Source organism: Mastomys coucha, unplaced genomic scaffold (assembly GCF_008632895.1).
Source record: "Mastomys coucha isolate ucsf_1 unplaced genomic scaffold, UCSF_Mcou_1 pScaffold2, whole genome shotgun sequence".
Lineage (NCBI taxonomy): Eukaryota > Metazoa > Chordata > Mammalia > Rodentia > Muridae > Mastomys > Mastomys coucha.
The window spans coordinates 25,877,079-25,900,571 of record NW_022196902.1 but is presented as its reverse complement, the minus strand read 5'-3'; the positions used below and the strand labels follow the sequence as shown (position 1 = coordinate 25,900,571).

At 36.4% G+C, this 23,493-nt stretch overlaps 1 protein-coding gene across 1 annotated transcript in view; it reads right to left on the bottom strand.

The window, feature by feature from the left end:
* Positions 1–23,493, bottom strand: part of Trdn (triadin) — a 413,724-nt gene that overhangs the window by 297,796 nt on the left and 92,435 nt on the right. The window contains exons 6-9 of the mRNA XM_031380731.1: positions 18,405–18,467; positions 15,749–15,808; positions 10,646–10,828; positions 6,654–6,713 (exon numbers count right to left, since the gene is read on the bottom strand). Coding sequence (XP_031236591.1) covers positions 6,654–6,713; positions 10,646–10,828; positions 15,749–15,808; positions 18,405–18,467 — 366 coding nt within the window. The remainder of the gene's footprint in view (positions 1–6,653; positions 6,714–10,645; positions 10,829–15,748; positions 15,809–18,404; positions 18,468–23,493) is intronic.

The window sequence follows — 23,493 nt, the reverse complement described above, 5'->3', positions numbered from 1 at the left end:
AGTCTAGGAGATAAAGCTTTGAGGAGATTTTCAAATCTAATTCAAAACAGAAAGTCATTCTCTTGCTAATATGGAGAATCCAGTAATTATACAACCTTATAATTGAGCACAGATTCTCATCTTTTCTCTCATTTTCATCTACCTCTGTCTGCTGCCCACAGTTTACTGATAGATGTGTTGAACCAATCTTTATTAATTCTGAGTTTCAGTCTCTAAAGGGACCAACAATAAGTCATCAAGAAATCTTTAAGAAAAGCCTATTTCCAGAGCTTAGAAAACTGTCACATTTTTAAATAATAAGATTATTTCTTCAAATGAATAAAGAGACTGCTTTGGGATACACTTTTTTTTTTTCATTGAGATAAATAGTGTAAGTTAAGAATTCATTTCAGAAAACATGTCACATTCTTGACTAAGTGTTCAGTAGGGAGAAATTAAAGGCAAATGTCTTACAAAGGTGTACAAAAGGCTTTTTCTGTAAAAAGAAAGGACTTGCTAAGGGGAAAATTGTAATAACAGGATAATTAAATGAGAAATACAGCAAAAGAAGTAGAAGTAAAGGAAGCTAGAAAAGTCCCAAGGCCCTGGAAATGTGTTTTTCTTTACAGTTACAGGTTTTTAGGCCCCAGTGTAGGTGCTGATCTGAGCCACATCTCACAGATTTGTTATGCCAAATTATAGGTGAGAAAAGATGCTCAGAGAAAAAGTGACTTGCCTCCGAGATTCGTGGGGATTGTTCCTAAACAATTCATTCTTTTCTTTCTCTTTCAGGTTTCGATAAATAGTTTATTTTTACTGGTTACTTATTTAGTTAAATTTCGAATGTTGTCTCCTTCCAGTTCTCCCCTCAGCAAACTCCCATCCCATCTCCCCTCCCCTTTGCCTCTAAAATGGTGCTTATCCACTCATCTCCTCATACCTCACTCCTCTAGCATCCCCTATGCTGGAGCAACAAGTCTCCACAGGACCAAGGGCCTCCCCTCCCATGGATGCCAGATGAGGCAATCCTCTGCTACATATGCAGCTGGAGCCATGGACCGATTTATGAGTCAACTAAGTATTTTTCATCTCCCCAACCTTTAGACAATAACTGAAATTCTTAACAATTAAATCTTAAAGCTTCTTTTAAAACTTTCACTGTGACTCAAACAGGAAATTCTGAATAATAGCCAAGTGTGTATTATTATTCCCCCCTTTTTTTAATTAGATATTTTCTTTATTTACATGTCAAATGATATCTACTTTCCCAGATTCTCCTCTGAAAAAAAATAAAAAATAAAATAAAATAAAAAATACCCTGTCCCTCCCTCCACCCCCTGCTCACCAACCCACCCTCTCCCGCTTCCTGACAGGTGTGTACTATTACATAAGAAAAGTGGAACTTTAAGAATCACAATATGACTAATAATAAACTTATTATTTATCTTTTATTAGATATTTTCTTTATTTACATGTCATATGTTATCTCCTTCCAGGTTTCTCCTCCAAAAAAAAAAAAAGAAAAGAAAAAAATAAAAACCCTGTTCCTTCCCCCCTTCCCCTGCTCACCAACCCACCCTCTCCCACTTCCTGGCCCTGGCATTCCCCTACATTGGGGCATAGAATCTTTACAGGACCAAGGGTCTTTCCTCCCATTGATAACCGAGGCCACACTGCTATACATATACTGCTGGAGCCATGAGTCCCACCATGTGTGCTCTTTGGTTGGTGGTTTAGTCCCTTGGAGCTCAGAGAGTACTAGTTAGTTCATATTGTTGTTCCTCCTAAGGGGCTGCAAACCCTTCATTTTCTTGGGTCCTTTCTCTAGCTCCTTCATTGGGGACCCTGTACTCAGTCCAATGGATGACTGTGAGCCTCTCCTTCTGTATTAGTCGGGTACTGTCAGAGCCTCTCAGGAGACAGCTATCTCAGGCTCCTGTCAGCCAGCACTTGCTGACATCCACAATAGTGTCTGGTTTTGATGATTGAATATGGGAAGGATTCCCAGGTGGAGCAGTCTCTGGATTGTCCTTCCTTCAGTCTCTGCTCCACAACCACTAGAAACTCAAGAAGGAAGACCAAAGTGTGGGTACTTCATTCCTTTTTAAAAGGAGGAACAGAATACCCATTATTATGTTTACTTAACCGATGAAACTAGAGACAACTCAGGAGGCTAATGCTTAATGGAAATAGAAGTTAAAACAAATTCAAATAAAAAAATTTGTGTACTTACAGACAGGAACCTGGTATGGCTGTCTGAGAGGCTCTGCCAGCACCTGACAGAAGTTAAATTCTACAAAACTACATTCCACATATCAAATAAATATGTCATTGCAATGATGACATTAGTGTGACATTTATGATCTTGAAGCATACATCATTCATATTGTCTAAAAATAAGAGGCTATTCCATTAAAGCTGAAAGAATATATTTTAGAGAGTCAATGATAGATGAGGTAATAGGTGATAAATTTTAGACACTTTGTTAAGATTATTCTATCACAATTGTGTTTTTGCAGACTCAATGATAGTACACTGCAAGTTGGGTTTAGTATCTTCTTACATCAGCTCTGGCAACTGTCCAATTTGCTCATCACAAAACTCATTAAGTTTTTCTTGGAGAGAGGTGTCAAAGTGTGCTTTTCCTGTTGAACTTTGTCTGCTGTCCTTAACTTGTAGACCAACATTGCTGCATATGTCGCCTATCCCTTCAAGAAATGCTGGCACAATTTTATGTCTTCTAAATTCATCCTTCACGTACTAGTCACGCAGGCCTTTGAGGTCCAGGGATAGAGCCCAATGTAGAGGCAAGATTCACCTATATAAAGACCAGACTCTTGAAAAATGCACCACGTGTGTGCTCGACCTTATTTTTTTTATGGCAATTGTTTTACTAACTTCTTTATAGTCCTTACTGTTATGGGGATTAAAAAAAGAAATCAATCACTTTTGAAATCTTTCAGTGCTTCACTTTGTAGCTTGTGTTATAGCTAAGGATTCCCAGTTCCCTGGGTTTTTTGTTTTGTTTTGTTATGGTTGGTTGTTTGGTTTTGGTAGATTAAGTTCTCTGCTTGAGCCCAAATTGGAGATCTCCTTCAGGCCCCTCCCCTTGGAGCTATAAAGGATGGTGGGAATAAGAACTGTAGGAACTAGAGGGGTCTAGGACACCAGAAGAACAAGGCCCACAAACATTATCAACTAAGTACAGCTCATAGGAGTTCACTGAGACTGAATTAGCATTCATGGAGTCTGCATGGGTCTGTGCTAGGTCCCCTGCTTATTTGTGATGGCTGTGTAGCTTGATGTTCTTGTGGGACTCCTAACACTGGGGATGGGGGTGTCTCTGACTCCTTCCTCAGCTCTTAGGGTACTTTTCTTCCTACTAGGTTGCTTTGATCAGCCTTGATATAAGGGTTTGTGCCTAGTCTTATTATATCTTGCTATGTCATATTCAGTGGATATTCTGTGGAGGGTTGTTGCTTTCAGAAGTAGTAGTAGATTTTGGAAAGAGCAAAGGTGGAGGGGTCAATAGTGAGGAGTGTGGGTAGTACTGGAGATAGTAGAAGAAGGGGAAACTGAATTCAGGATATATTGAAAACAAACAAACACATTAATTGATTGATTGATTGGTTATAAAAAAGCTTTTTTTTTTCTAGATTCCATATAATCAGAGTATAGGATTTGCCCTGTTAAATGAATAAGTAATGCAAGTAGAATTATGGTAGACATGAGACTTAATGTAATTTAGTGACCTAAGCTATAGCAAATGAACCCAGGATTATGGGTTCTCTAAATATTCTGAACATTAACATCTCTAAACATTCTGAGCTCTTTAAATTTTGAAAGTGTTGCTTCACCACTGTTGTGTATGGCATTATTTAAGGTAGCCTAATTGGAAATATTCTTGTGCTTTGAAACCTAAAACATTTTATACTTGTAAAAATTATTATTTCACTGTATATCTCACCTTATTTTTAAAATATGAATCCATCAGTTGGTGGTGCACTGAGCTGTAGTTACACAGGAAAGAGAACATCTGAAACAGTCCTACACTGTTTGTTTGTTTGTTGGTTTATGATGGGTTTTTCTATATATATCCCTGGCTGTTCTGAAACTTGGTGTAGACCAGGCTGGCTTCAAACTCAGAGATCTGCCTGACTCTGCCTCCCAGTACTGGGATTAAAGGCATGTACCAGCACTGCCTGGCATATTTCTAATGTTTTAGCACAAAAAAATGATGAACAAGAATGAGGAAAAAGAATGCTTATACTCTTGGACATTAATGGACATATCCATTACTTGGATAACAATGTATCAATGTTTGTAAAAATAATACAGTATTCCATAAGTTTGAACAATTTTATGTTATAAGTTTTAAATAAAAAGTCATGGAAATATTTTGATAACAAGTGGAAAAAATCATGTATTGCTAAAATTTATCTGTATTGCCATTTATCTGATTATTTTGATTCAATATGGGAAGACATGATTTTATTATATTCTTCATGTGCTTTATCTATAAGTTCACACCATAGTCTTTACCTGGTTCATGCAGTATAGCTTTATATTATCATGAAATTATATTTCAAATATGTATAAACCATATAATGTATTATATTATTATAAACATTCATAAAGCCAATTGCTTAATATTAATAAAATGTAAGCTAGACTACAACTATAAGTATTGATCACATTTATTTCTTTTTTAATAGCAACAGGAACTGAATTTTTTCCTAGTGTTGCCATATGTATGATAACTGGAAATATACTTTATATAAAGTCCTTCTGAGCTTTAAGTGTTTATATAATGTATGATCCTTAGGCAATGTTTAAATTCTGTATTTCCACTTACATCAAATACATAATGGAAAAGCTATAAGTTATATAATGGTCAATACTGATCTGCTATGCTGTTTATTTGCATGATTAGGAACAATTTGTTTCTTCTTCTTACCAAAGTTCTACTTGTAATAACTATATTTATATATTAAATAATAAAGAAGAGTCAACACTTAGGATGGTATACTCATTAAGTTCCCTTTTCCTAACTCTCTTTAATTCAACACAATCCCATCTTGAATTTTAGAGGAGGAAATGGAGACCTAACAAATAAAGAGATTTGACAAGTTGTGTTTCAGGTGACCATTGGGACTTGAATTAGAGCACATTAAGTTTTACTTTCATAGCAAATCTAGTGCATTATATTGCTCTATAAATAATATAAATAAGAGAAAGTCAAATATGGATCAAAATAACACAGATGAAGAAAGAAAAGTGTTATTTAATAAAATTATGAAGGGATACACATACTTTGGCTGTGTTCTTTTTAGAATATAATTCTCCACTTGTCTTTAAATCTAGATGTCAGGGACACTTCTATACTGTGTGAACTTACACTGGGGTGACAGTGTGTAGTGCTTGGATTTTACAGTATTACCTGCTGAGTCACGTGTGTATAGGTATGACTTCCCAGGGACAAAACCACCAACCAAAGAGTACACATGGACGAACCCATGGCTCCAGCTGCATATGTAGCAGAGGATGGTCTTTTTGGGCATCAATGGGAGGAGAGGCCCTTAGTCCTGTGAAGGCTTGATGCCTCAGTGTAAGGGAATGCCAAGATGGGGAGGCAGGAGTGAGTGGGTGGGCATCTGAACACCCTTACAGAAGCAGGATAAGAGGAGATGGGACAGAGGGATTCTGGAGGGGAAACCAGGAAAGGGGATGACATTTGAAATGTAAATAAAGAAAATATCCAATAAAGGAAAGAAAAAAACCCCATCAGTTACTAGGATTAACTTAATGTTCTAGAGTGATAAGATTCTAATAAACTTTTAAACATAGCTTTTAAATATTTAAGAACCAGATTATTACACCCTTGCTTCAGGTATGGTAGGCTTGGTTGTGAATGTATACATAAGTTATAATTAATATTTTAGAAAGACTTCCATAAACCAACTAAGGAAACAAAGTATAGTTGGTTTTTAACAGTCAGCTTTCATTCAGAGTATTTAGTCTGTCAGATCTTTAAATATTTTATGAGTCATAGTACAAGGAATAAAGTTTTTCATCTTAATTAAGCTATCCCTATCATGCTTTGTAGAAAAATTAAAGGTATGAATGAGTAGAGATATATTGGTGTGATTAAAAGCCTTCATTGCAGAGATATGAACCAAAGTTAAGTAACTCCGTCAGTGTTTTTCTGGAATAACAAAAGACCATACATAAGTAAGAAAACCTAATGTTTAGGAAAGATAAGACTCAGTATTTGAGACGTGATGGATTTTATTGTGAATTTTATTCACTATCCGAAAAAAACAATATTTTTCTTTATTATATGTCTTTCCTTCTAAATTTACCAGGAATCATACCCAGTGACTCATTCCTTCACTCCAAGATATTATTAAAGATATTTGCATTTTTATGTATGAAAATATTAGCATCTTTAGGCTTTCAGCTGACTTCATTTTCAACAGGCCATGCAGCAAACATAGGTAAAGTTAAAGGGTCCAGCACCAGTTATCATTTCTGCATTTTATTGTCTTTATTCTAGGTTTGCACATGCATTATTCAAGTTTTTAAATAAAAAATACAGCTTAGTACAGGCAAAGCTGACAACCTTAGAAACAAAGGCTATTAAGACAGACAACAATAAGAATAATTTGGAATACCTGGTTCTAAATCCCCATGGACAAACATGTCAATCATATACCGACAGAATGCATACTGATCTGACAGAATAGAGAGAAAGAAGAAGCAATGAAAGTGTGTCATCACAATATGCCTATTCTACATGAAGATACAAGGTAACAGAACAAACAAAATGGCACACATCTATTTTGGCTACTACTTATGAAGGAATAAATTGTGATTTTATGAGCATACAAAAGGAAATACATAACATGCATAATGTCCCACTCATTATCTACAAAACCTCTAAAATATGGAAACAGAATTATTCATGGTTGTATTAGGGCAGGAAATATTTGATAATTCAAAATCCTTTCCTTGCTTTAAAGCAATTGTTCTCATGTATCCGTGTGAAATGTTTGAGAAGGAAACATGAGGTACACTAAAAAACTCCATCTAGGAATGTTACCAGCTGCTGAACCCATGACTTCTGTTGGCTACCCAAGTGAGATTGTTGATAGTTCTAGAATGTAAGGCACAGAGGCAAAGTGCATTGTAACCTACTAGGTTCTTGTTCATGGAAATTCTCCTTATCAGAAATGTGATCTGGAGAATCACTCAACAGCCAACAACAAAGTAATGTAGGCACAGTTCAAAATGGTTTCAGGAGTTGGTTTGGGGTTTTTTTGTTTGGTTGGTTTTGTTTTGTTTTTTTCACTTCTTAATTATATACAACCCATGCAAATACATATTATTGCAAACTTTGATATCTCCCACTGTCTATCTAACTCTAATATCCATTGTAAAAGATTTCATAAACTTTATCACAACATCTTTAAAACTTACATTAGTATGGTTCTGGTTCTTAACAATTTACATATTAAAACCTTTTATTAACTCAGAAAATGCATACAAAGCTTTAGCACTAAGAAGTTTTATTGCATTTATATAGTATGATACATTTTTAATAGTTCAGATTATTTTTATTAAACAGAAAAGAACCATATTATTTTATAGGAATAAATAACCAAGAATATTTATTTATGAAACTCTGGTGGGTCCTTGTCGTCTTTAAATTAATAAATGTACTTACAACAGAATCCTTCTCATTAACACCTAAAAAAAGGTGAGTCAAAACTTACACTGTTTCTAATATTATAGTTTATATATATTCTGGTTGCTGAAATGAGGTGATCCATTTTCAGACCAGTCTACAAATCTACTTGTTTGTTGAAGCACTTCCAAAGATGTTTTCTGCCTTATCTCAGGTTCTGGCACTTCTATGGTGTCAGACAAAAGTAACATTAAAATAGGCACTATTATCTCCTTCATAGACATAAGATTTTGCCATAAAACAAGGCTAAGAATATTTTTTCTTAAAATGGACAATACGGATTTGGAATAGTATAATATGCCCATCTTTCCCCCTGTTTTAGACCTCATTTAACATATGGTTGCTCCTTCCTATAGCTCAAGATTATTTTGCAAAAAGATAGGAAATATGCCAAAATGCATATATAGGATCCGTTACTCACAAAGTTGTAACACCATGGATGTATTGATAGTATGTGTGTTTAACAATCCCCCACACTGTATAGTTAGAGTGATGGCTAGGAGTTAGATCCTACACAGTCTGATGAATAGGGACAGGAACCTCAGATAATCAAGATGGCTTCCTCCACAAAGATTAAAATCAGCTTGGCATCAATTTTCTACCTCCAATTGGGGCCCCTGCTGGAGCCAGGTTCCAGGATCAGGTTCCAGGTTCATAGCCTGACTAGGCTTTGCCCAAAAGTTGTGAGCCTAGCTGTCTTTATTCAACCTGACCAATCCTAAATTAGGTGAAGAAAACATCTGAAAGACCCTTAAAACCCCTCAGTGCTAGAGGAGACATGAAACGTTGGCTTTCAGAGTTCCCTTCTCCTTGTGTAGAACTTCTCTCTCTGAGCGTGCTCTGACTGGTGTTTGCTGCCGCACCTTAAACAAAAACATCCCCTGATCATTCATTCTAATTCTCCTGCGTACCACCAGCCTTGCCTCTGCCTTGCACTCCAGATTTTTCTTAAATTTTCATTCTTCAACTGGTCTAGAAAATACATTTGATCAAAACATCTAGGCGGTAGCAATACCACACAGAGAATCACTCTCTCCAACTCCCTACCCCCTTATAATCTTTCTCTCTCTTTTTTTCTTTTTTTTCCACAAAAGTTACTACTTGTATTTTAAATTCCTGGAATAGCTTTTTTTGCCTATTATTATTTGTCACCTCTGTCCGAAGTTTATAAAGAAGAGACTACTTATGATATAAAGGTTTGTATACCTCCCTACACACAGATGAAATATTGTTTTCAAGACCTAAGCATAACATGGAAGTTGTGTCCTGGTTACATTCAAGTCATACTGAATGGTTCTCTGAGTCAACTAAAGCTGCCCTTCAGATTTCCTCATTAATTGATATGTTTTCATTAGTTTCATGTTACAATTTTCTTTCTTAAAGGGTGATCTGAATTTCATAGTATTTTAGAATCCAACTGTCCATATAGTGAATTTTCCTGATTTGTATCACAGCGAAATACTCATTTAAGGTAATTCTCATTATTATATCCTTTTATAGCACACACATTCATATGTAATATTATTTTAAAGGATAACACTTTATATTTTCAATTTTCAAGATCTTGTAATCATCTTGAAAACAGTAGGTTCAAATTTCCAAAGTTTTTATTCTGGAGGAGTATCTGTAAAATTAGTTTGAAATGAATGAAATTTACATAAAGTTTATACACCACAAAAAAAGAAAAAGAAAAAAGATTACTCCCTTTATTATTGTTTCCTTAAATAAGTTCTATACACGTGCCTTTTGTTTCATAAATTAAAGTTTACATGCATTATTTACATATCAAGCTTATAAACATTGTGATGTTGGAAAATAAGATAAAAATTACAAAGAGAGTATAATTCATATTATGTAGTTTGTAAGAGAAAAAGTATTTCCAGTTTTACTATTAAAATAGCCTTCTTACTAAAATGTTTAAAAGTCACAATAGAGTTGTATAGACCAATATGTCCATTTTAGCGTTTTTTTTGTCCATTTTATTTTAAATAAAATTATTCAATTGGTATTAGAGTCAAGAAAATTGTTATTTTGTAACATTCATAAGGAAAGATACGTCTTTCTCAGTAGCAGATCGCACAGAGCAGACCCTGTGTTCTGGATATGAAGGTCGGGATGTGAAGGTAGTAACCATGGATTTTGGGATAGAAAACCCCAAAAGCACCCTAACGGTGGGACAAAGAGGCCATTGGTGACCATTTTAAATTCATACAGCACCTTTCTGTAAAGAATTTCCTCTCTGTAAATGGCCTACTTCTGAGAAGTGACTTAATACATCATGGTTGATGAAAAGAACACATGTCCTATGCAAACCGTCCTAAAGTTAATTTTTAAGAAGACTGGAAAAGTGCCTGACACTTCTTTATTGTATAAGAGGTTTCTTATAACAATTAAGTGAATTGATAGTTTAATGTGAATATTCTGAATGGTATCATTGCAGCACTATCGAGGAAGTAAAGTTTTTATATATTTTTTCCTGTATGCTTTGAGCATTGACTCCTGGAGCAATTCCTTGAGAGATGCTGTCGCTATCAATGTTTAAAACCACCTTTTCCAGAGTCTAACCCATACAATCGTTTAATTGTTCTGCCAAATCCTCAAGATTTCAGCATTCAGCCCCAAATTCAAATAACTCCAGGTTATTAACTCAACACTCTTTAAAACACTTGAAAATGCCATCTAGCTATTTGAATGTATTTTATTATATTTATTAGTATGTCAGTACCCAATGACTGTACTTCATTTCAGGCTTATTGGCTTGGATCTCTTTTTACTTCATCTGAGGTTTAATTTTAGTCTTTTCAGTGTTTAGCTTAACTGCATCTGCTTCTTGCCCAATAGTCTCTTAGGACCTCCTGCTGGGATGTGCATCTGCTTCTTGCCCAATAGTCTCTTAGGACCTCCTGCTGGGGTGTTTACCTTTCTGCTCCTGCTTGGGCACAGCTGGCATCTCTTTGTCATCCCTCTCTCTGGCCTTTGCTGGTGTTTTCAGAGCTTCTTTGGCTTTTGCAGCTGTTGGTTTCATTTTCTCCTGTTTCCCAACTTTCATTTCCCTCTTAGCCTTTTCTTCAGTCTTTTCCTTAGTTTTAACTTTCTTGTCCTCTGCAAGAAGTTAAGACAGTTATTTTTCTTTACTCACATAATTCTTCAACTCTCATTATTCTTCAAGTCCCATTTTAAAAGGCAAACAAAATAATCAATAGAAAATGGGTGTCCTTGTAAATACTGTTGACAATTACTAGAATGCTATAAATTTATAAATATGTTGTATTTGATGTACAAGTCATCGGCAGGTAAAGAGACTGATGTGGATTTCTGTTGTGGTTACAGTTGGTTTGGATTTTTGGCTTTGATAATCAAGAGCTTAAGCTGTCCACAATGATTCATTTGTTATACAGAGTTTGTGACTGTGGGAATCTTTTTTTTTTATTAGATGTTTTCTTACTTACAATATCTCCTTTCCCACATTCCCCTCCAAATAAATAAATAAATAAATAAAAATAAAAATAAAATAAAAAAGCAAAAACTAAAACAATCTTCTGTTCCTTCCTCCCTCCCCCTGGAATCTTTAATAAGAAAAATGTTCACACTAAAGAACCTTGTTGAAGAATGTCCTTTTAAAGGAATATGATCATTTTGTTCTATAACAGAAAAGTATTACTCAAAAATAATCCAATATAATATTTTAAAGAAGATAAATGCAAGGAATACAAATGAAACATTACCTGCATAGTATTTAATAACAAGGTAAGAATGATGATACTTATCAGAGACAAACTGACAGAAAGACATCCCTACCATAATACCTATCAGAGACTGACAGACAGACATCCCTAATGACTGGACTTGCAATGACTGATAGTACCTAAACAGATACACTAAGCCAGAGATCATATTCCCAAATGTTTGTAAATCCTGAGTTTGATTATTTCCTGCAGTCTACTCCTCTTGGGTGTATTTGCTTTTATTTGTCCCAGAGCTTTAAGTGTGATGTCAAACTACTAGAGTATGTCCTCTACAATTTCTTTTTGGAGGCATTTAGAGCTATGAGTTTTCCTCTTACCACTGCTTTCATTGTGTTCCATAAGTTTTGGTATGATGTGTCCTCATTTTCATTAAATTCTAAAAAGCCTCTAATTTCTTTATTTCTTCCTTGAATAGAGCATTGTTCAGCTTACATGTATATGTGTGCTTTCCATTGTTTTTGTTGGTATTTAAGGCCAACCTTAGTTCGTGGTGATCTGATAGGGTGCATGGGATTATTTCAGTCTCCTGTATCTGTTGAGTCCTGTTGTATTACCAATTATATGGTCAATTTTGGAGAAGGTACCATGAGATGCTGAGAAGAATATATATATATGTTTATGCTTTAGGATGAAATGTTCTATAAATATCTATTAGATCCATTTGGTTCATAACTTCTGTTAGTTTCACTGTTCCAGACCAGGCTACCATACTCTGCAAAACCCTCAGTTATCATAGACGAAGAAAACAAGATATTCCATGACAAAACCAAATTTATACAATATATTTCCATAAATCCAGCCCTACACAGGATAATAGATGGAAAACACAAACACAAGGAAGGAAGCTACACCCTAGAAAAAGCAAGAAAGTAATCTTTCAACAAACCCCAAAGAAGATATAAACATAATTGCACCTCTAACAACAAAAATAACAGGAAGGAATAATCCTTTTTCCCTAATATCTCTTAACATCAATGGACTCAATTCCCTAATGAAAAGACACGGACTAACAGACTGGGTATCTAAATAGGACCCAGTATTTTGCTGCATACAGGAAACCCACCTCAGTGACAAAGACAGATACTACTTCAGAGTAAAAGTTTGGAAAACAATTTTCCAAACAAATGGTCCCCCAAATCAAGCCGGAGTAGCCATTCTAATATTGAATAAAATCAACTTTCAATCAAAAGTTACCAAAAAAGATAAGGCAAGGCTGAAGGTGGTAGGCAACGAGATCACCTGGAACAAGGGGAGAGGCGAGTGGAGCCGGCGGTGTCTGAGCTAACCCTCGAGTAAAGGGTGAGATCTGTGGGGGAGAGGCGAGTGGAGCCGGCAGTGTCTGAGCTAACCCTCGAGTAAAGGGTGAGATCTGCACAGATGAAGCTGTCTGGGAAGGGCATGCCAGGGAGAAGAACAAGCTCAAGCCAAGGCACAGAGTGGGGATATGGTAGGGCTGGTCAAGGCAGTTGATCATCCATGAGGACTGGACACGTCAGGTCAGAGGGGGAGGGGAGGGGTACCTCCGTCTAGACAGGCTGGACTCTGCAGAGGCAACTGGAATGTATGTGTTCACTCAGCCAGAATCCTGTGACGGGTGCTGAACTTGCGGTACCCTTTGGGGACAGTGGAATTTTGTTCATCCCCACAGGGCCCAGGCCAGCATGTGCCCCACACCTGAAGGCAGCCTCCTGCCCCTCTTATTTATGGCATGTTTCCTTGTCAGTCCTGGGGCAGCTTTTCAGGAAGAACTCCTTGCTTCAAGCCCCTTCCTTGCACACAGGGCCATGTGCTAGTCTGTCTTAATAAAAACTCTGCAGCTTTCAGAGGCAGCTGGGAGGCTGGTCCAGACCCAAGGGGGACTGGGAGGGCCCAGGTCCAGGAAAGGGACAGCTGTCTCCCCCTCACCACAGTTACTTCCCTTGCTCTGAAGTAACTGTTCTCTTCCCTGAGAAGAGTTTGAGTTCCGTAAAGTGAGATTCTCTGTAGCTTGGAACAACTGACCTAAAAACCACATGAACTGTCTGAGCTTCCGGGGCTCTTCACAGCCTCTAAGTGCCGGAGTGACTGGAACACTCCAATTGCTGTTCCCTTTCTCCTGGGGAAATGTTCCCAAGGTCCTTCCTGCCAGGGGCTGTGGAACTAAGGGGTTCTAGAGGAACCTGGTTCTTAGTTCCCAGGCGGTCTAGGGCTCACTTTCAGGTGTGTAACATGGGGATGGGTCTAGGAGTCTTCCAGGCATAACTTCCACCTCAAGAGTCAGCCTGTAGCTCTTCTGAGCACCCTCCCGGGCTTGGACCTGAGGCAGGCCTTCGTGCTTACAGGATGGTACAGAAGATGCTGCGGTTGCTGTGGTAACCACCTTCCACAAGGGCTGTGATCCTGGTCGCCATGGCTGACACCTTGTGCCCACTGTGGGCTGCAGAGGAGCCCCTGAGGGAGTTTTCAAGGTGGGGCCGCGCTGGTGGGTTCACTAGGCGCCAGGTGTCAGACTTCTTGAAGACAAGGAATTTGTTGTTTTGCAGGATGCACTCTCGGTTGTTTGTGATCTGCTGGAAGATGGTCTTGTTGGTCTTGCCCTGGAAGATGACATTCTCCTGTACCAGGGCCTTAACACGGCCCCGCACTGCACTGCCATAGGCCCGGAAGGAGTGGATCCGGTTCTTTAGTACCTTAGTGTCCGACCAAGGCAGCAACTCTAGTCCACTGCTGCGGTTGCCGATGATGTCATTTTCCACAATGGCAGTACCATCACCCTTGGTAATGATACCATGGCCTCTGTTGTCATAGATACCATTCCCCCGAGCTCCACCTTGCATTGAAATTCCACCTTGACCCCACTCTGGCAATTGCAGGAGATGCTGTTTTTAGCCACCCGTGTGAGCTGGCTGCTCTGAACAATGGTGATGCAGCCTTGCCTGCCCTCCTGCTCCCTCAGGACACTGAGCACTTTCTGCCTTGCTTTGGAACTCTGGGTCCATACCTTGTCCTGCCCATTTACCTGTGAACTCTCTGAAGGTTAGAGCCATCTATGTCCTTTTGTCCCAGCCCAGAGCCAGAGTTGAGTTAGTGGCTGAAGTGATGAGAGGGCCCACAGCTCCCCAAGGGCTTCACAAGACTGTACTGAGTGTGACAAGCTTTGAGAGCCAGGTGGGCTTGGATCCCGCTGAGGAAGGGGTCTGCATGCAGGGCCAGCTCTGCCTGGATGATCCCTTTCCTACTTGGCCTTTACTGCAGGGCCCTCACCAGCCTTTGGGGTCACTGTCCCACACTGAGCCATATCTGGTTCTGTGGAGCCCTAAGTGCTGCTCTGTTGGGTGGGTGGGAGGGGGAGCTCTGACTTCTCCCTAAGCACACTGGGAGAAAGAACACTGGCCTTTCCTATGTGTAGCACTGTCCCCTGCACTTGTTTGGTGGCCCCAATGTGAGTCGCTGTATAAAAATGCTGCCTTTGTAATTTTGTAAGAAATGACATTTCTGTGAACCAAGTACTTAAAAAATCTCAGTAACCAAAATAAAGTTCTATATTTTAAAGGAAAAAAAAAGATAAGGAAGAACACTTTATACTGCTCAAAGGAAAAATCTTCCAAGAAGAACTCTCAATTCTGAACATCTATACTCCAAATGAAAGGGCACCCACATTCATCAAAGAACCTTTACTAAAGCTCAAAACACACACTGAACTTCACACAGTAATAGTGGTAGACTTCAACATTCACCATATTATAACATATATTCAACTCTCACAGAAGGTAGGACAGATCCTTCCTTCTTCTCTTAGTGAATGTTGACTAGACTTGTAATATGTTAACCAATAGACTATGGCAGAAGTAATTGGATTAAAATTTCATAGTAGTCAACTTTCACAATTTCACAATATCACAATTTCCATACTGTTTTTTTCTGTTGCTAGGTCTAGGGAAGTCAGTTATCATGTTAGTGAGACAATGAGATAAAGGTCAGACAGACCAAAATTCTGCTATTCACATGTGAGGACACTTTATCTTCCTTTCATGTTTTGATATTTTTTAAAACTGTACTTTGGTTTTATTAGTCTTTAGGTATCTAATTTTAAATCATTGAATTTAAATGAAATGGAAAATGATTACAAACCTTCAAATTTCTTCCAATATGTATGCTCTCATCATCAAAAGTCGATTATAGATATTCTATTTTAAATCATTGTATTTAAGTGAAATGGAAAATTATTACAAAACTTCAGACTTCCCCAAAATGTATATTCAAAAGTCAAGAATAAATATAATAAAAGGAAGGGTACCTTTTGTCATCATCTTTGTTTCTGTTCTTTCTTTTTTCTCAAGTTTCTCTTTGTGAGTTGCTTAAACAGAAAAATAACATTAGGAAATTATAAATTACACATAGTTTTAATAGATTGCAAAACCAATTTCCTTCTGACTACCGTTCTATAGAGCAACTGAGGATTTATGACACTGTTGGATTCATTCTAGGAATACAGTAATCAATGGTTAATAGCTTATAGAATCCAAAGTAAGCTTTGGCACAAAAAATCAGAATGTAGCCAGGTGATAATGGCACACACCTTTAGTCTTAGCACTTGAGAGGCAGAGTCAGGTGAATCTCTGTGAGTTCCAGGCCAACTTGGTCTATAGAGCTACTTTCAGAACAGTGAGTAGTACAGAGAATCCCTGTCTTGAAAATCCAATTAATTAATTAATAGCTAATTAATTAAAAATTTTAGAAAACAGGCGGGTATAGTAGTAAATGGCTTCAGGTCCAGTACTCAGAAGGCAAAGGCAAGAAGATCTCTGTAAGTTTGAGGCTATTCTGGACTACATAGTGAATTCCAGGACAGCTAGGGCTAAATAGTTATGACCAATACAAACAGAAAACCCAATCACACAAATAGATGGTATGGTGAAAGCTAGATCTGTCATCTTTCTTTTGTAGATTCTACTACAAATAAATGAGGAATTTCTTAAAAACATATATAATGCATATATACACTGTGAAAATAACTCATTTTAGCATTAATAACAGGAGATATCTACATTATGGCTGAAGAGTGATTAACCCAAAGTTTTTCTCAACAGGAATACTATTGACATTTGGGAAAGAGAAACTTTCTGATATGATTTGAGCATCACAAAGACGTTGAACCTTTCTAGTTCCTGCTCATTGATTGTACATTAACATCATTCTGACAAACAAAACATTATCAATCATTCCCTAAGGGGTTACACACTTCTCTGAAATCAACAATTTCAGAGAAATTCTTTATAAGATAATTAAAATGATTATTAAAATAATAAATATTTTAATTTATCAATGTTCCACATGATACCTGAGAAATGTCTTCCCAATATTTATTTAACAATGTAATAAATCAACATTAGTTTATTTAACATGTCTTTGTTCTGTAAATAGTAAGAAAATGTTAGGTCTCAGTGTTAAGGTTAACATAATACCAGAGGTCCAATAGCATGTGCAACATAGTCCTATATTTCAAATAAACAGTTCACTTATGGAAGGTGTCAATATTTCAATAATGTATATTAAACAGAAACATCTTAACTAGCATATGTAAACAGAGGAAGACTTTCAGAAAGCATTCTACCTCTGATTTTTATTTTGAGCAAATTCTCTACATGTATATTTTAAGTGTAATCTTTTAATTATTAAAAGAAAACATTTAGTAATATTGAAGTTTGAAACTTAATAAGAACCACAAAATTATTTGATTTTGTAAGGATATAGAATCTTATGTTCATAATTCACTATCTCATCATCATATGAGAAGTGCACAAATATGCCTGAGACAGACCAAGCAGATAAGACCTACAAAATTCAAGGAAATTACCACTAGGTAAACATTAATAAAAACTCACTATTTAATTCTAATGTTCAGGTGTGAATATGTAATAAGTCATACGGAAACATGTTCCTACTGCTCTGGTTCATAAATATCACACTCATTCTACATATCTATCTAAGCTTAAGTGTTCCATAAACCAGAAAAGTCATCCAGCTATGACATTGAGGATGCAAATGTGATCCAAACAAAACCAAAGCATCAAACATAATCTTACTTCACATAAAACAGTGAGGCCGAGTGGGACGTCAAAGAAAGACGTCAACCAAGGAACATTTTTAAAACCTAAGGAAACTATTAGTACAGACTTACTTTCTAATTAGTGTCCTAATGTAGTTCCTGAAGTAGAAATACCACAATATACAGTTCATGCATGCATAAGTGCACACACACACACACACACACACACACACACACACGGCAGTAAATGGGCAAGAGATATGAACTGTCACACAGAAAGAAATCTACAACACTAAATCACATTAAGGTAAATTCTACAAATAACAATAAGCTAAGGCAAATGATGTGACATCTCTTCTCTCAAATGCTATAAAACTTTGTAAATACAAGAATGGAAAGTTCTCTAGGCTGTAGTTTTGATTTAAGAAAGTTGGAACATAAGACATGTTAGATTTTGGAAAAAAGAGGGAGAAACAATAATATAAATTACTAATATTATGGGAAAGACTTTTATGATTTAAACAGTGAAGTGTCTTACCTACCCTTTCTCAATAAATTAGCAATAGCAAACAAATGAAATTATACAACAGGCATTTTAATTAAAATGAGAAAGATGGCCTCTTACCTATAAAATGACCAGTTTTTTATTCTTTTCTCTAAGTCAGGCTCAAAACTACCAGAGGAAAGGCTGACATATTTCTTAAAAGTAATGTGTGGACAAAAGCCTAACATACTTTATTCTCTTTAGTTCAGAGATTTCTCTTTTATGGTTCTTTTCCCTGAATATGACAAAAGTACAACATTTAGAAGAAGCCAACATTTTTAAAGTCTAAATATAATGAAGAGAAATGCCAAAGGGAAAAATCTTTAATGTTAAAGTGGCACAAAGAATAACTACTCATACCTTTCTTCTCTGATTTTTCTCCTTTTAATTTTTCTTTTCCTTTCTCCTTTTCTCTGTGTGGAACTGGAAAGAATCAGATAACACTTTTACTTTAAATCAACTGAATAAATTATGTGATAATTGCATGACAGTTTAGTTTATAAATACTTGCAGAAATCACCCATTGGTTGCCATGAAAGTCTGTTTACATATTTAGATTAAACTAGATAATAATTACTTTTATTTCACACCCAAGCACAAGCAGACTAAAATCTGACTGAAAAAATAAAAATGTCCCTAAATTTTTCAGACTTTAAATCAATATTCGAAGATCTCCCCCCCCGTGTCTCTCTCTTATACACACACACACACACACACACACACACACACTCTTCATGTTAAAAAGTCCAGTTTTGATATTGAATGAATATAAGAAATATTAAAACAAGAATGTACATAGTCTCCTGAACTAAAAGCAAAGAGCAATAACTAAAAACCACATGAGTTCAATCTTTACAGAAATAAATCATATTAAATGGTTTTAAACAAATTAGACTGGAATGCTACTTCATTTTTCCAAAGGAAACAAAACTTAATTTAGTGAGCTATGATCCAATAAACTTATTTCAAGAGGATTCAAATTTAAGAGAAATCTTTACCGTATTATTTATCCATAGTGCATATTAATCACCAACCTAGAAATATAGAAAATAACCCACTTGCCTTCTCTCTCTTCTATTGTTTAACTATAATCCAGTCATTAAGCTCTTTCAAAGTAAGTGTTTTAATATTCTCCTACCTATGTTCGCTTATCCCCTACCTAACCTATACACAGGAATATACATAGAACACCTGTCAAATGCTGAAGATTCTCTTTGGCAAGACAAATACCTTCCCTTTCAATGCGATGTCAACACACTAATGGATGACAAATGCTAAACAAATAATTGCAGAGGTGGTTAATTGCATTTAGTTTAATTGCTGCAGAAAACATAAGCAACATGGCATGTTGGCATGGATAATGGGACCTGTTCTCATCTACATGTTTGGAGAAGATACCTTTGTATAGGTGACATTAAAGGATGTGAAAAAAAATACAGAAATTAACCTAGTCAGAGACTATGAGGACAAGAAGAGGCCCATTTTCAAATGTCTGCTATAAATTATTAACATTATTTTACCTTTCAATACAATAATATCTGGTCTAAGAGTGTGAAACTTTTTGTTTGTTTATCTATTTATCTAGCATACGTTGTTGGTGTTGTTGTTGTTGTCTCAGCATCACTCCTAACAAAGCATGTATTGATAACTAATGTAAGTGTCCTACCCATTGTTTAGTAAAACATCTGTCACAAATAGGAAGGATCACAAGTTTAGAAACATTTCATCATCATGGTAATCTGGTAAGAAAGTTTACCTTAAATGTTACATTCTATTGTAACTAGAGTTTTTGTAGCTGCAGAGGACAACATTGTCTCCTGTGTGCCAATCTCCTCTCTGCTTCTTTGTGTCTTTCATTTTATATTCCCTAAACCACCTGTTCTCATCTTCTATCTCCTGCTCCAAGAAAGAGTCTTCATTTTTGGGTCAAGTGATTCTCTGTCAAATTGTATCCTATTTTTATTTAATTTAGACAGCAATTATAAAAGGTATTAATTCTCTATTAATAGGTAATAATATTGCCATTGTTTATATGTGACTTCTAAGTAGATAAGTCTTTTAAGGGATATACCACAGTACACCTTTGCAGACTCTGTTCATGTCAATACTTCTCATACAATTCACTGTTAATAATATTTCAGAATATATGAACTTCCTATATTTTGTAAGAACACCTAATATACTTTTTGCTCTCAGTCTCTGTTTGTTTTCAATCTCTGGACACTTTTGTGGTTTATGAAAATTTCTTAAATATAATGTGGAAGCAGGAAGGGGGAACCTACCTCAGGATTCTACATTATTTTCCCTTTCATATGTAATGGAAATGTTAGGTGCTTCTGATAAACTAATTTTAATAAAAAATATCTCACTAAATAAGGGTAGGAAATCAGCCCTTACAGGGACCATAAAGAGCTAATTTTTCTTTCTTTGCATTATTGGTCATTAAACCGACATCCAAAAAGAAGTTCTTAGCAAAAATAAGGCATCTTTTAAAGTTTCTCTAGAGGGAACCAAGTTTCTGAGAGATAAGCTGTGCATTCAGAGCCCCGGCTAAAAAGACCCCCAAGGAAATATCTAATCTGTGGCTCTGTCTCTGCGCCTCAGACAGCTGGTTGTCCATTCCACCAGCAGATTCTCAGATGGACATGTGCACAGGCGGGAGAATTAATACAAAATGAAAGAGCAAAGGGCCTAAATTAGCATTTTAACTCCTCATTCCTGTTACCCAAGGGAAAAGCTAGTTTCTCAATAAAAATTTTGATTTACAGACACAGTGGTACATACTGGAATTTCATTAACCCCTTGAGAATTAACTCCATAATATAGTTTAGTGAAACAGCTGGACCTGGGAACCCTAGGGAGCTGCTGGAAATGGCAGAAAGCCACCAAAAATATTTGGACAGAAACATCAAACTTTGCCAAGTGAGTTCTCAAATGCCAAGTACTGAAATGACTTTAGACCCAGTAATGCAAGACTAAGGGCTTTTGAAATAAAAATACTTTACTACATTAACAACAGTAACTAATGTTGCTGATACATCTTTGATAAGAACCTATCACCCACATAGAAAACAAAAATCTACCTATGTGATACCAACCTATACTGGCAAAGCCATTTTTTTAGAAGTAAACAAGTTTTATTTTTTATTTTATTTTTTATAATCAGAACATTGTAATAAAAATATTATTATAATATTACCCCCTCCATCCTCCAGGCCTTGACTAACAGGTGTGCTATGGAGTGCCTACACACTGGCTCCCTGCTTTAGGTGTAAAAGGAACCCAGAGCAAAAAGAAGCTTTTGCACCTGTTAGAGCTTAGTTTGTTTGCCATTCTTATTTACATGAAACAAAAGTCCCTTTGATAGGCTCGTAATTAAGATCAATGGAATTCACCAGTTGGAGTGGATCTGTGGCTTGGCATCTGAGTTGACATGGCTGTGCCATTTCTGCTCTTGTCAAGCCTGACCTCTCTTTGAACAGAACAAGCAGCGTAGCTCCCTCCCACAAGGCTCTTCTCCAGCTCTCCTGCTCTCCTGCATGCTTCTGCTTTTTATCCTAGCAGCCATCGGAAGGACATATATTTCCTGGGGGTTTCAGAGACTATACAATCTCATGAGTTCTAGTTCTTAGTAGTCGCAACATTCTCTGAGGGCCTCTTCTCACAGTTCATAAGCAAATCTTTGGTGCAAAACTGTCTAAGTGCAGCTGTTTATAGGCTACTAAATTCTCCAAGTGACAGGTGGCCATGAACTACGTGAAACCACTGAAGATTATATTTGACTTCAAAACTACTTAATAACACTACTGTGAACAATACACATTATGCCTTTTAAGGGATATGCTTTGAGGTACATGGTTTTACTTTATATATATAATTTTCTAACATTTATTTTAATATTTTTTCTATGTTTTGATTTTTTTAGTGCTTTAATTTTGGAAGGTATTAGTAAATAATTTTGAAAACTTGAATATTCCTACTGACTTGCAATACTTATACATATTGTTTCAATATGATTCATTAATACCAAATGATCCTCCCTAAAAACATGCATACTAGTAACAGAAGATGGACTTAACATGGTACATTTAGAAATATGTATGCATATACATGTCAGAACATGGTCAAAAGAATGACATATAATAAAAATAAAAAGCAATGCCTTGGGGAACTGCAGAGGGCATTTTACCTCCAGTGCATTCTAGTCCCTGTATTGTCCTTAGGCTTAATTTTTACACCTCCTATTAAAAAAATTTATATTCAGTTTCTGAGATGTGTTTGTTCCTGTTGGATGTCAGATCATAGCTACAGAACCAATCTGGTCAATGTGCCCTGAATCTGGATATGACCTTCTGATTTCCTTTTATGCTTTCCCAAGTGTAATCTATAGCATGTGACAGACAATTATGTTTCAAATGCTCCTTTCTGAGAAAGTTCCAGGAAAGGGCTGATCTGTGAATATTTAGTATGTACTTACAACATTTATTTACATGTTTCTCTCATCATGTTTTTCTGAACTCAAACAACCTTCTTTGGATCATTCCTTCTTTTGTTATATTAGTGTATAAGAGTATACTGAAATTGAAAAAAATGTTGTCTATAGCATCAGACTGTAATCTGCATTACTCTTTCAGGTGCTCAGGTCCCAGGACTTGCCAACACAGATCTGCACTGCTTGATGAAAGTTGACATACATACACATGCACACATGCATGCACACATACATGCATATATACATGTACATATACACATATACATACGTTTCAAGTAACTAATAATTAATAAAGCATACAGCAAGATTTTTAAATATATTAAAGAAGGGTATATGGGAGGATTTGTGGCAGGAAAGAGAAGGAATGAAGGTTGTAACTATATTACAATCTCAAAAATAAAAATTGCAAAGATATTATTAAAAGAAGGAGAGGACCTCGGCCCTGTGAAGGTTCTATGCCCCAGTGTAGGGGAATGCCAGGGCCAGAAAGTGGGAGAGGGCGGGGTGGCAGGCATGGGGAGGGGGGAGGCAACAGGGGTTTGTTTTTGTTTGTTTTTTTGTTTTTTGGAGGGGAAACTGGGAAAGGAGAAATTCGCATGTAAATAAAGAAAATATCTAAAATAAAAAAAAAAAAAAAGAAGTTACAATGCATTTTTACTAGTTATTTGAGAATTTGTACATAGTTTTACTGATGTGATAAAACACTATGACCAAGGCAACTTCTACATGTAAAAGTTTATTTGTGTATATGGTTCCAGTGGAATAAAATCCATCACCTTCATGTTGACAAACCATGACAACAAGAACCAGGAATGATGATGGGGGCTATTCAGAGCTCGTATCTCCAACCACAAATGTAGAGCAGAGAGAGCAAACTCCAAAGGCCCCTGAGGCTTTTGAAATTGTAAAACCCTAGCGACATACTTCACCCAACAAGTCCACAACTTCTAAGCTTGC